Below are 14,132 nucleotides of genomic sequence, written 5' to 3'. Positions count from 1 at the left end.
ATAACTTTTGAATTTTAAAGTAAAAGTATTTCAATGTTTTTTGACATTATAAAAGCAGAAAGCTAAAGAAAAAAATCTTTTGTTCCATAATAAATGTCCTAGCAGTCTGGTTATGTTTTGTATTCCTTGTTTCTTGATTTTCACAGTAGTTCCTTTTATCGTATTGATTTAATTATTGTTGTAGTTCAATCTTTTTTTTATGTTCCTATTTTGTATGTGCAATTTTGGATTTTATGTCTTTGAATTAATGTTTTTTTATTTATTTAACCGCTAAGTTTTTGTTAGAAAGTTTTGATTACATAAAGTTTCTGTTCTCTTTGGATCTTTAAATCTTATGTGACTGTTGTAATGTACTTCGCATGCTTTGGGATTCTTGATTTCTACTTTTGGAATGGTGTTATACTGAAAACAATACAAGATGCAGTTTTTTTTTTTTTAAACTGCAAGTTAATGAAAGACAAAACATAGGGAGGAAATCCCATTTACATTGCAGATAATGTTCCCTGTAAGTTTCCAGCTTGTGTCAATTTTACAGGACAAAAGTTAACGTTTCAGTGTGAGAACAAAATCCTACTATCATAGTAATGTGCCATACACAACATTCAGTACAAGAACTGTCACTTCACCAAACACAATTAAGTTAAAAAAGACAAAAGTCAGATGAATGTTAATGTGGAGAAAATATTTCTGTCTTCCTGACATTGGCGCCCCTAAACCAAGTAATTTAACCCAAGTAGATTTTGTTATTTCCACCCAATTTATTCGGCCACCTCAATAAATACTGGAGCAACTCACAGTCTAAACCTTTGAAAATAAATTTGCATTTGCATAAAACCATTAAAAACATTAAGCACTCGTTTACAATTGTCTCGTTACAAACAATACAGCGCCATGAAAAAGTATATATACTTCCTGATTTCCTCTATTATTGCTTATTTGGCACTGTATGTACATTCTGAACTGACTAAATGCACACTGCATTATATTTATTATAATGCAATTACAAATGCCCAGTGAACTGTCACATCATATTGCACCAGGCCTTCTATACATCATACAGACTCTATTTAAACTGTTTTTTTAATCACTATTCTGATGAGTAAAAGGAAAACATTTGAATCACCGAAATTAATTTAAATTTGATTTCCATGGACTGCACTTTGTAGTTTGTCCCTCATTTCAGTCAGAACCAGTCTGACGACCCCAACAGTTCCAAACTGTGAGCAGAACACAAAGTGTGAGAAAGGAACCGTGTTGGTGTGAAAGGTTAAACAAGGTACCCACTGCTATAAAAATATCCAGAAATAGGCCACACCAGATTCATGGAATTTATATCAAACATCTTAACAAGGACCAAATAAGGTCACATAATAATGGGCATTATTATAAAACTTGCAATCTTTAAAAAAAATGCAATCTGTTCAACTGGGACAGGATTCAAGAGACTTCAAGAGAGTGCTTTTCACTCACTGGAGGATTTAACATTTTGATCATGTTCACAAAAAAAAACATCAGGAAGGGGTTTCACACACAAATATGTTTTGACCATTTTAGCTCAATAATGTAAAATCTTTCTGAAAGATACCAAATACAGGGTTAGAATGTAAAATATCTAAAATACATTTAAAAATAAAATGCTTAAACAAGGGTTACTGTTATGTACATCCACCTTGAACCATTATTTACATTTTCACCTCTGAAACTGTGATCCACAAGCGAACACAAACTTTGCCCAACAGGCTAAAGCACCTGAGGAAAACGTTAGCATTTACAAGTCACTGAAGAACACAACTGTGTCTTACTGTACACATACATACAGTAAAATTCCTAAATTTTAGGCCTTCAGCTCCTGATGAAAACCTTTTAACAGCGAATGCAAGGTTATGTAACAAAAAAAGAGAGTTCTTTTTTCATCACAGGCATCCGCAACATTTATCACAAATTATTGAAAACTTCAATATTGCTGGCCCTCCTTATATTCACATTCCCCATAGGAAACATCTTCCAGCGTCACTGATATGCAGTTAAAGTCAGTCGGGGGGTGCGGAAGTTCAGCTGGAGGCTGGAGGCTGGAGTCTTCCGTCCAGGGGTGGCAGATCCAGAGGCTTCCAACCCCCAAGAGAGATCAACGTGAAGGTGGACCGCATGCTGGGAGCTGGACAAGCCCACAGAGGGCATCACTGAGTCCGCCTTCCTCAGGGCTGCGCTCTACCCCACACAACGGCCATGTTCTTGTCGCTGAGGGCCACCAGGTAGCGCAGCTGCGGGTCCATGGCCACGCTGTTGATGGAGGGCCCTTCGACGGGGCCCACACCTTTTCTCACAGGGGAAGGCCAGTCCACGATCTGCCACAAAACCAACACAAAAGCAGCACCCTCAGCACAGTCTGTGGCATCGCAAAATAATCACAATGGGGGCCACAGCCCGTAGAGCTCAATGCGACCCGCGACCTCAGCGGTTCGAATCCAACCGCTGACCTTTGTCGCATGTCTCTCCCTCTCTCTCCTCCTAGTATTTCCTGTCTCTCTACCCTGTTCTATCCAAATAAAGCTGAAAAAAGTCCAAAAAATATATTTAAAAAAATAAATAAATAAAAATAATCATGATGGCGGTTGCAGCAATGTTCTAGCTGCACCCAAAATGCTTTTGACTGCTAAGACCCAAGTGGATATTTATGCAGAGAACAGTGAACAGAGATAAAGGGTGCCATCTAGTGGCTGAAGTTCCTCACTGCAATCGCCCGTCACTCAAATCATCCTCATGTCACATCAGTAGCGGAACTATTTATCAATACCCTTATCGTCGACCTCTATGTCCATGTTTTTTAATGGTTTCATATGAGTTATGCTGTAAGAGGCAGATATGGGATCAGTGCAGATCAGGTGTGGGGCACACTGAGGGGAAAGTAGCGGTGTAGCTTCAGGCTGTACCTCTGTAGGAGAAATCACTTTCCCCTTCTTGCCTCCGGCTTTCAGAAGGTCTGTAAGGTGGTACGTCCAGAGTCTGCCCCTCTCATCTCCACAGACCACGTATCCCTCACCTGGGTGAAAACATGCAGTTACACACACACAGTTATACAAACACAAGCACAAACACAGTTACACATGTACACACACACACACAAACACAGTTACACAAGCACATACACAGTTACACAAACACACAGTTACACATACACAGTTATACAAACACACAGGGCAGGGCATCAGGGCAGGACAGAGGAGACGCTCCAGGGAGGAGCGAAACTCAGATGAACAGACCCACAGGCTGGACTCACCAGGGCAGGTGCTGAGTGACAGGTAGGGCGTGTCCGTGTCCGCCCACCGCAGCTCAGCCAGCACCACGGCAGACACCTGCTTCCCGCTGGCTTTGGACGCGCGCGTGCGGCCCCAGCTCCACAGGTAGATAGAGCCCTGCATGCTTGACCTAGAGGAAGCGGGGAGCAGGAGAGACAGAGGGGGTGAGAAGAGGGCATGAGGTGGGGGAGAGAGGACATGAGGGGAAGAGAGAGGGGGAGGACATGAGAGGGGAGAAAGAGGGGGGAGGGGACAGAGAGGGGGGAGAGAAGAGAGGGGAGCAGAGAGAGAAGGAGGGGAGAGAGAGAGAGAGAGGGGGAGCATGAGAGAGACAGAGAGTGAAAGGTAGAAAGCGAGAGAGAGCACACAATAGAGAGACAGAGAGAGAGGAGGGGGAAGAGAGAGAGTGGGGGGAGGGGGGGAGTGTAAGAGGGAGAGGGAGAGGGGGAGAGAGAGAGAGATGATCAGGTGAGGGGTTCACTTCCCCACAGGAGCAGGCTGACTCACCCCAGAACAGCAGCATGCCCCCTCTGAATATAATGCACACCATTACTCTCCACAGTACTGAAACTCAGTAATGTACTACTAACCCAAACATGGTGCACAGATTGGGGAACATGGCTCACTACCAGAAAACAGCAGGCCAGAACACCAGGAAAGTCTTTTATATTAATGACCATGATATTTAGCTTGAGTTGCCTCATTGAAAACTCATTATCAAAAACAGACCACTGTTAAAGAGCAAGCTATGGAATTCACACTGGATACATGTGTCTGCTCACAAAAAAAACAAAAATAAAGCACATAACTGATAACAGTAATGAATTTCCAAAAGGAACCTAAGTAGAGGTCCTTATTGTACCTTATTGGCCCTGTGTTTTGTAGTTGTTCCAACAACCTTTGGTATGCACTTGGTATGGATAAAAGCGTCTGCCAAATAAATGTAATGTAATGTGGAGGCTGAACACTCACCCACGATGTCATCAGAGAGAAAGGCGAAGCCGTCAATGGTGCGGTAGTGCTCGTCCTTCTCCTCTTCCTCCTTGGCATACACGGGGAACGTGATCTCCATCTCCTCCGTCCTGAGGAGAAGACAGATGGAGGCTTTCAGGAACAATGAAATACATCCTCCATCATGTTAGCAATCATACCCAGAGTAGCTTTTCAGAGAAGTGACCATCGTTACGATTTGCCTGCAAAGGCTTATCATGGCTGAAATGGCACCAGTGACAATATAAAATCGGCATGTTGCCCATCCCTGGCTTCACACAATAAGACTTTCAAAGATATTCGCTTGAACAGAGCACAGTGTTGAGCATGCTCCTCTCTCTCTCCGGTACCTCTTTAACTTGTCCTTGCCCAGTTGAGTGCTGAAGCAGAGCAGGCCTTTATCACAGGCGGCCAGCAGGTGGCGCGTGTCCTGGCGGGAGGGGGGCAGGCCCAGGTGCAGGGGTGTTGAGTTGGTCTCCAGGACTAAGAGCTGGCTGTAAAAAAAATGGAGGGGGAGCTTTTCAGTCTTTATGAGCCATCAGTCTACACCAGTGGTCTCCAACCCTGGTCCTGGAGAGCTACAGGGTCTGCTGGTTTTCATAGTGACTCTGCACTTCATGAATCAATTAGAGCAGTTGATTACACAGTTAACTCAACTCACCTGGTGTCTTGGGTCTCAACTGGGTGCTGATTTTAAGGTGAAAACAAAAACCAGCAGACCCTGTAGCTCTCCAGGACCAGGGTTGGAGACCACTGGTCTACACCAACAAACAGTAAATGATACCAGGAGGTATATTAAATACCTAATGGAGACCAAGTTGTTAGGGTTTAAATTTTATATGATTATGTTGTTAAAGTTCAACTGAACAAATGTAATTTCAATGCTTCAGTGCCATTTCTTTGTTGTGTATGTGTGTGACTCATACAATCACAGTGACACAGCAGCCACATCTGGCTGAAGGGCACTAACCTGACTTTAAACGTGTAGTCGCTGTCCACTCCACCGACGTCCCACATCACAATCCTATTGTCATACGACCCAGCTAGAGACACACAAGGGGTTGAAGAGAGGACCCAGTCAGTTCACAGAGAGTTGAGTGAGACAGACACGGGGCAGGATGATGTGATGATGGTTTTCGGATGGGGGGCGGGGGGGGTACTCACTGAAGAGGACTGTCTGCTGGCGGGGGCTGAAGCAGAGGGTGGAGAGGGCGCGGCGGCTGGCGCGGAACTCCCCGTAGGCCAGGTTGCCCGCCGGGTGGAGGAGCTTGACCACGCCCTTCTTCCCCCCCGCGGCGAGGACGCTGAGCCGTCGCAACACCCCTCCCCCCTCCCGGGACATGGGGACGCAGGACCAGGCCAGGGTGAAGAACTCCTGAGAGAGAGAGAGAGAGAGAGGGGAAAGGGAGAGGGGAGAGGGAGAGCGAAAGAGAGGGAAGAGAGAGAGAGTGGGGAGAAGTGACAGAGAAAGAGAGGGAGGGACAAAGAGGAAGGAGAGAGAGAGAGAGAGAGATGGATGGATGGAAAGAATTGATTTATTGTGAAACAAAGGGAGTTATTAATGTGCAGCACACCCACCGTGATCCCCAACCACCCCCAGGCAAGAGTGATGAATGCAGCTCATTCATTTCCAGCTACAACTTCTCTCCTTTCCTTTTTAATCATTTTTCCTTACTTAAATGTTCCTCTCCTTCATTTTACTAGCTTCACTTAATATTTCTTATTAACTCTGCCATAAATTACCCTTCATAAGGAAATGAAGACCTGTTCCCCATGTAATAAAAACACAAAAAACCCAGCGTGAGGTTAGGGCAGGCAACGTCTGAAACGATGGAAGTGTTGGGACTCACCTCACCGGGGACCTTGTACTTCTTGAGGACGTGTCCCGTCTCGCAGTCGATGACGCACACTGACTCGCCCCCACAGGTGGCCACGACGCCGGACGTTTGGTCTGTGCCGGGACAAAGCCAGATGCCCGTGAGAACCCGGAATGGCAAACCGGTGCACCCTCATCACCATTACCAGCAGCAGTATCAAACCCACTATCCATAATCACATCAGCAATATATGACTATAAAGCCTCTTGGTAAATGGTAAATGGACTGCATTTATATAGCGCTTTTATCCAAAGCGCTTTACAATTGATGCCTCTCATTCGCCAGAGCAGTTAGGGGTTAGGGGTTAGGTGTCTTGCTCAAGGACACTTCGACATGCCCAGGGCGGGGTTTGAACCGGCAACCCTCCGAGTGCCAGACAATCGGTCTTACCTCCTGAGCTATGTCGCCCCTCTTAAAGTGTATGATCACAAATATGCGATTAGAATGTTCTCAACTGAACATTCTAATGCTGACGTCACAATCACTACAGGTAACTGAAAGCAACAGAGTTCTAGAATGCTGATTTATAATTTTGAGAAACATTACAAAAAAACCTACTCTTCAAAGGGTTAAAACACTTGTGAAAACATACTTTGATGATATCTCTGAGCAGACAGACTGAGGGGAAAGACCGTATGGAGCACTCGGACAGAAAAGAGTCAATACTTTATCAATGCAAGTCTTATTAATCTGGCATGCTGATACGCACATGCTGAACTCATTTTAAATGCTATAGAGAAACAACATAGGTGCAGAAACTGTTTATGGTAAAACTTGAAAGAGCAAGCTGTGAAATGTTTAGGAATAAAGCTGTACGCATTTGTTCCTTGTAGAATACGACCATCCATCAGGTCATAGACACCTGGGACAAAACTGACAAAGTTAATTTCTGTGTTGTGTATCGACTGCTGTCGGGGGAAAGGGGGGGGCTCACCGCAGCTGTCCTGCAAGGGTTCGAAAGCGCAGGCCCAAAGCTGGGTGCTGAAGTCATCGGGGCTGTCCAGCTTGCTGTGGCACTGCAGCACGTGGAGGGGCTGCAGGGTCACAGGGTCCTGGGACACACAGAACGGAAGAAAGGGTGAGTGCCCCTCTGATGTCATATGACAAAAACAGAGTAGACTGTGAAGCAAGATTATATACATATATACAAATTACACACATACATACATTACATATACATTTAAATCAATATGTGACTAATCATATATACTGATGCTACAATCCCAGAACTTAAACTGTCAACACAATATAACTAAAGCATGAAGACTCATCTTATGTTCCCAATAACCTTTGACCTTTCACTCAAATATGCCTCTTGCTTATAACCTGCAAACTGTAGAGGAACTCATTTCCTACATAGGCCTTAACTGAAGGGCTGTATGAAGTTTCTGTACTTTGGATTCGATGCTAGTCATTTTCTGAGGGATGCCCCGCTCAGCCGTCCTCTCCTGGGGCGTGGCCTTGCTGGGGGTCCTGGGATGTTTCCGCGGGGACGGGGCATCTTTCGGGGGGTCCCTGAGAATCCCCCTCGGGCCGTCCGCTTTGGGCCCCTTTCCGGCGGGGCTGTTCGGCTCCCGGTGCCCCCTCCTGGGGGTGCCAGGGCGCTCCTCCCCCTTCACGGGGGTGCTCGGGTGCCGGGCTGACTCCCGGTGCCCCCTCCTGGGGGTGCCGGGGCGCTCCTCCCCCTTCACGGGGGTGCTCGGGTGCCGGGCTGACTCCCGGAGCCCCCTCCTGGGGGTGCCGGGGCGCTCCTCCCCCTTCACGGGGGTGCTCAGGTGCCGGGCTGACTTGCGAGGGCTGGCGTCGGCGGGGGCGGGGTCTGCCCCTCTGGCTCTCTTACAGGCGCTGCCGTTCTCCCTAACGGCGTCCGGCTCGCAGCTCTTCCTCTTGCCAGAGGACAGCTGGCCCTGTAGCAGCAGTAGCGGTCACACAAGGCTGTATTAATGCGCCCTCAGATCAAAACCATTCAAAGGGAAAACACACATACCCCAGCTATGTACAGGGGATTCTGCCCTTGACATTACAGGCATTTAGCAGACGCTCTTATCCAGAGCGACTTGCACAACTTTTTACATAGCTTTTTACATAGCATCCAATTATACAGCTGGATATATACTGAAGCACTGCCTTGCTCAAGGGTACAACGGCAATGTCTTAACTGGGGAATCGAACCTGCAACCCGTAGGTTACCAGACCAACTCCTTACCCATTATACTATACTGCCGCCCTTGACTTCCTAGAAACCTACAACACATACAGGGTTCCTCCATTGTGCCATCAATAATAATCCAAAACTAACATGATGCAGAACGAACGAAAATGCTTTATAAATATACTCTTCAAAGAGCTGAAAAGTAATACTTTACATGTTTTATTTAAATATCATGTAAAGTGCACATCTAGCAGGAGCACTGAACTCATTTTGAATTTTCCTGGAAGAAGGCTCACTTTTGGCACACGCTTTGTAACTGCTAATCTAGGAAGACGGCTGCCGGGTGAACAGTCACGACAGGTTCAGCCGGTACTGCGATGGCCTTACGCTGTTCTCTTTAGTGTCTGCTTTCTCTTCTCCGGGCTCTACCAGGGAATGCAGGTGCTCTTTCGCTATCATCTCCAACTGGGAAACCCAGGAAAACCAAGTACATAATGTGGGAGAAAAGAACAGAACTGTCAAAATCATTGAATCAATAAAAGTCCTTCGGATAATTAAGCATTTTTACCCAAGCCACAAACCTTAGATGGCCTGTCCACATACAACTGTATAACTAGTACTGAAGTGAATCTATTGTAATAACATCACTACATATTTATTAATTCAGCCTTGTAAATGTCAGATAGACACATACCCTCCATTTTGTGTAGCCAATGAGGGAGCTAGGGCCATATTTTATCTGTGACCGCGCCACACGAACAAATTCTTTCTCCACCGTCTTCAGTTTTTCAGGTGTTGGGTGATCAGGGAGAGAGAATGTACTCTCCCACAGGGTTATGACCTGAAAGACAAAACACAGTAACACTTCGACAGTCACTCGATTGCAACTTCAAGCCCCCCTGCAAATGCACCCGACATCACCCGATAAAGCGTGATGTAAACGCCTTGTGTGTCCATCACATCTTCAGATGAGTCAGAAATCATGTGTCTCTTCCCTGACAACAGTCATGTGAATTGAAACGATGTTTTGCCTTTTTTGTACGTTTTTTTTGCACTCCAGAGATGTCATTCACACTCCCGAACATCAGCCAGCTGCCTGTACAGAGGCGGGGAGCAGTGAAAGGGATTTCAGAAGCACAGCCAATCAGGGATAAAGCTGTGATGTCACCGCTGCAGTTTCTCAACTCCCTAACCCCAGCCACGGCTCTGTGACACGACCAGAGTCTATTAATCACCTCTTAATCAGAGATTGTGGACTAAGTATGAGCAGGTAACAAATTCCATTGTTTGATTTGTCGGCCAAAATGGCGTCGGCTCACAAAACACATTACACAAGACGCGAGGCGGAACTTGCACAGACTCCTACCCGCTTCTGGAGAGCCGCAGTGCCAGCACTGCGAAGGTGTTTGCCGACGTGGCTGATGCTTCTGCCATTGAGAATCCTCAGGTTTGACAAGAGGAACATCACTTTGTATTCATCGCAGACCTGAAAGAAAAAGCAATTGTTGGCACACAAAAACCCCAGACCCTGCCCCCTAAAAAAAATACATCCTAGTCATCTCTTTTAAAGTCTACAGGTCCCACTACATCTCTGTACCACAGAGCTATATCTGGCAAGCATTGTTGGGCTGAATGGCCTGTTCTCTCATTATGTTACGTTGTCTACAGAGTAAATAATTGCTCTTTATCCTGAGTAAGTATTGCGCAAAAATTTCAATTTCAAATGAAGGGTGAACGGCCTAACGGTCGGGGTGGGAGAGAGCTGAGCCGCTCACAGTGAGATAGAGGTTGTCGTCCAGGCGCAGTTCCTCCAGGCCAGTAAGGGGCGCCAGCGAGGTGACGTCCCCCATGTCGTTGTTGGAGCAGTCGAGCACTCGCAGGGAGGGCAGGCTCAGGCCCCGGGGAAGCTCCTGCAGATGGTTCCCCGAAAGGTCCAGCTCCTCCAGGCTGCTCAGCTGACAGAGCAAAGACACGGGCAGGTCCTGGCTGTTCAAACCCAACTTGGAGAGGCTGAGGGAGGGGAGACAAAAAAATAACATCAGAATGTTCACAAGCACAAAGATGCACAGCACTACAAAAACATACATAACCCCCTGACCTCTGAGGGCGACAGATCAAAAAATTGCTCAGTTATATAAATTGTAACATAAAAGGTCATAGGTTTGATTCCCGGGTAGGACACTGCTTTTGTTACCCTTGAGCAAGGTACTTAACCTGCATTGTTTCAGTATAAATCCAGCTGAATGAATGGATGCAATGTAAATGCTGTGTGAGACGCTCTGGATAAGGGCGTCTGCTAAACGCCTGTAATGTAATGAACAAATATGTTTCCAACAATAACCAAAAAGGTCTAAATGTAAAAATTAGGAAGTATGTGCGTGGCTATATCATTTTTCCACTGTGACACAACATTTATAGGACTCCGAGTGCCTTTGTTTGTTCATTCCAAATGCAGAAGACCATACCAATTGGGACATTATAATCAGGAAAGGTACTAAATTTGTGATACTGTTCACCATTTCAAAAACAGATCAGATTTGGTCTCCTATCTTCACAAGCACACAAAGTCAACTATAATAATAATAACGCATATGCGGAAGAGGAATTACTATACCCACTAACCAAATAGGTGATAAAAGAATACTAGCAAAACTTACACCATCTAATAGCTATTACTTACTTCAGTGTCTTGATCCACTCCAGCTTGCTGGATTTAGGGGTGCCTTTCTCTAACAGGAGACTTTCTGTTATCTTAACCATCGCTGCTCTGAAGAACAAAGATATGAGACTAGAACCAGGACAATCTGTTACAGGCAAGAGATTGTGGTGCGGGCTGCTGGTTATGCTCGCTCAACTGTGGGGTGTGGCTTCCGGGGATTTTCCTTGGGATGGTTTTTAAATACCCGGGGGGTGTAAAAAATCTGGGCTTGGTTCTGTGAGATGGGGTCCCATTCGCACCCCCTGCCAAGGCATTGTTTATAAAGACGGAGGACAATGTCAGTACTTCACACTGGCGCATGAGGTGGCAGACGTTAGGAATTCTCAAGTTTCACTTGATACTTTGTGCCATTTATAAAAACGTCGTCTAAAACTGTTCAAATAACGGACATTTTCACAGTTAAAGTTAGCTGTTATGATGGCCGTGCACGCAAAAGTCAGCTAACTGGTTCTAAACAACATAACCAAGTAAAAAAAAAACTGATTTTGAAAAAGTGACATCAGGCTTTTTGTAAATGTACATAAAACTAAGTTAATGTTGGCTAATGGCAAGCTAGCCAGGTAGCGCAACTTCACCTCCTGTTCATAGCAATTTAGAAAGCTGGCTACGTAACCATCTAAATTCCCCGAAAAGTATATTTTAAGCACAAAACAAATGCGTAACTAGAAGCCAATATGATAATGTTGCCCACACAGACTTATAGTGCTTTATTAACCCTTCATAATAAAATAAATCCTAGATACATCGTGACTCGAATCATTTTCCAAGCGTGTAATTATATATTCAACTACATAACCCGCTAACTCTAAGCTACATGTAGCAATGAGTTTCGAAAACATGCAACATTATGTTCTTAACACAAATAACTGGGTTGCTCAAGTTGTTTTGACACACAGAATCGAACTCAAAAGTGTTTCGGATAAATCCCTACTTACTTGCTCTGAAGACTTTCCCGGCAAAACCTTTCAACTTCAACTTTGACCCGACTCCATCCATCCAAGCTGCACAATAGCGCCGCCATATTATGCGTGGCACAGAGAAGACACGGATTTATGAAACAATATTTTATTTAATTCAGTATAGTGTGTACAGTTGGAATAAAACCCTCATTCTCTGTATTTGTTTTAGCTTTCACATTAGTTTACAGTTTAATCACGCTTGATGAAACTGCTCGTCCACTGTCCATGTTTACCATCAGACCATATAACCTCTGGCGAAGGATTGCCCATATCCTGGCAAAACGGTCCATATCATGAACAAATACAAACTGAAGTGATGCATTGTTGTTGTAATAATAAATGGTAACACAGAACAGGGTTCATCTGAAGTTGCCAATTTCATGTACAGCATTTGCTCCTGTCTCTACAGAATGCCTTCCACAAATCCAAAATAAGATGTTCATAATGGAAAACTACTCGTGTTATTGTCTGTCCCTCAGGCCAATTTTAATTCCATTCCGAGTCGGTACCTGATATTACCAAAGCAGTACGGGGATTGGCCACGGCACCCCACCAATGGCCTCCTATTCTGTAATTACATCGCAAATACACTGACGATGTATTTTTCTTTGGGGTTTTCTGACTGACATTCTTATGGAACATGTTTAGGTTTTTCTCATTACATGATACATTACAATCAATCAACAAACCTGTCCACACAAACCTATTTTGCAATAAACACAGTAAGGGGGCAGTTACATCGCATATCACAATGAGCAGTTCATAAATAAATTGGTTGTGATGGATGACTGTTCTATGACCCAGTGGCTGTGTAAGAGTGAGACATGGAATAATTAAATTATACTGATGAACCCTGGAAGCCAAGGGCGATGTCCAGCAGTTGGGAGCCAATTGCTTCATATTCTCCACCAGGCAGAAACGCAGAGGACAGTTCCCTGAACGTTGAACAAACTCTGCGCTGGCGGATGTCCTGTCGGTGAATGGCGTGTTTCCACTTGTGTCGCGCCTCGCCGTGAAGCACAAGCAGCGATCGACGGGGAAAGCCGACACATACGCGCACTTCTCGCTGTCCTTCTTCAGAGCTCATTGTAATAACGGTGTCAGAGAGTAGGTTTACGGTGACCAGACGTTCCCCCCACAACCAGCAGTCATCCAAGTGGGGATCTATGGCAGATCCTCGCTGGGGACTGTAATCCAAGTTGCACTGCTCCACAGGCTGGAATCCCTGCAGCAGTTTCTCTTGGCTCATTCGAAGCACAAATTTGCGGCTTATTGCAGGCAGGCCACTGAAGGTCCCAACACGCACACGCTGCTTTTTAAAGTTCACTTTGGGCCCAAAGTCCTATCGAGAAGGGAGGGTGTTATACATAATGTTACGTTATCACGTGCAGCCATAGCATTTCATAAACTCGACAACAACGTTTATCGCTACAGATTATACAAAACAGTACATTTAATGGTCACACCTGTTTCTTGCGTCCAGACTGCGATTCTTTCCATAGGTCTTGGTCCATCATGTTTACCAAGTCCCTCTCTTCCTCCTCCGACACGAAGTCCTCCCACAGCAAGACTCCAGGGAAGGGGAATGACTCGTGCACACCACCCTCATTCCACCTCACTGCTAGTCCCGATGATGGCTCGTACTTAAAAAAGAATTCCTGTTTGCGAGCACATCATTCTGTCATTAGACATGTTCTTACAAAGCAGACATATTTAGCTATATAGCAGGTTATCAGAAGCTGGACTGTGACAGCTCAATATAGCTAACATCAGTTCAGTGTGACCAGTATCATGTGGCATCTCACAACTAGCTGGCACACTTTTATTTGTTCTTCGATTAAAACGTAAACCTACCGAATGGTCCGTATCTTCTGCCCGTCGTTTCCCGTTTAAATTCTCACAAACAAGGCAAGAACGGATTCCTTTGCAGCCACAATTGGCAGGTTCACTATCTTCTGAAGCAGCCATGAAACAGTAGTGCACCGCTGAATGTAGTCTGCCCGGAACCAGCGATTGCGATAATTGGTTCCCAACTATAGATAAGCGTATTTCATGTTCCCATAAATCTAATGTATTTCGAGCTATTTTTTGAAGACTCTCTTCGTTTCCTAATCAGGATAGTGGCATTAATGAAGCTGT

At 45.2% G+C, this 14,132-nt stretch overlaps 2 protein-coding genes and 1 long non-coding RNA gene across 3 annotated transcripts in view; 1 reads left to right on the top strand and 2 right to left on the bottom strand.

Annotated features, from left to right (window-relative positions):
- LOC135263889 (uncharacterized) overlaps positions 1-14,132 on the top strand; it is a 31,873-nt gene that overhangs the window by 6,231 nt on the left and 11,510 nt on the right. The window lies entirely within an intron of this gene.
- lrwd1 (leucine-rich repeats and WD repeat domain containing 1) lies at positions 1,114-12,073 on the bottom strand. Its single transcript, XM_064352331.1, has 16 exons — positions 11,970-12,073; positions 10,996-11,082; positions 10,091-10,325; positions 9,682-9,801; positions 9,010-9,156; positions 8,703-8,780; positions 7,558-8,070; positions 7,098-7,215; positions 6,137-6,237; positions 5,451-5,661; positions 5,257-5,329; positions 4,637-4,780; positions 4,269-4,378; positions 3,278-3,433; positions 2,931-3,040; positions 1,114-2,345 (listed from the first exon to the last, which is right to left on the bottom strand). The coding sequence occupies exons 1-16, from the start codon at positions 12,053-12,055 to the stop codon at positions 2,196-2,198; spliced, it is 2,439 nt and encodes an 812-aa protein (XP_064208401.1). The 5' UTR covers positions 12,056-12,073; the 3' UTR covers positions 1,114-2,195.
- alkbh4 (alkB homolog 4, lysine demthylase) lies at positions 12,084-14,008 on the bottom strand. The gene is made up of 3 exons (XM_064352329.1): positions 13,848-14,008; positions 13,460-13,651; positions 12,084-13,335 (listed from the first exon to the last, which is right to left on the bottom strand). The coding sequence occupies exons 1-3, from the start codon at positions 13,959-13,961 to the stop codon at positions 12,832-12,834; spliced, it is 810 nt and encodes a 269-aa protein (XP_064208399.1). The 5' UTR covers positions 13,962-14,008; the 3' UTR covers positions 12,084-12,831.

Source organism: Anguilla rostrata, chromosome 9 (genome assembly GCF_018555375.3).
Source record: "Anguilla rostrata isolate EN2019 chromosome 9, ASM1855537v3, whole genome shotgun sequence".
Taxonomy (NCBI): domain Eukaryota; kingdom Metazoa; phylum Chordata; class Actinopteri; order Anguilliformes; family Anguillidae; genus Anguilla; species Anguilla rostrata.
This window is presented reverse-complemented; position numbering and strand designations above follow the sequence as displayed.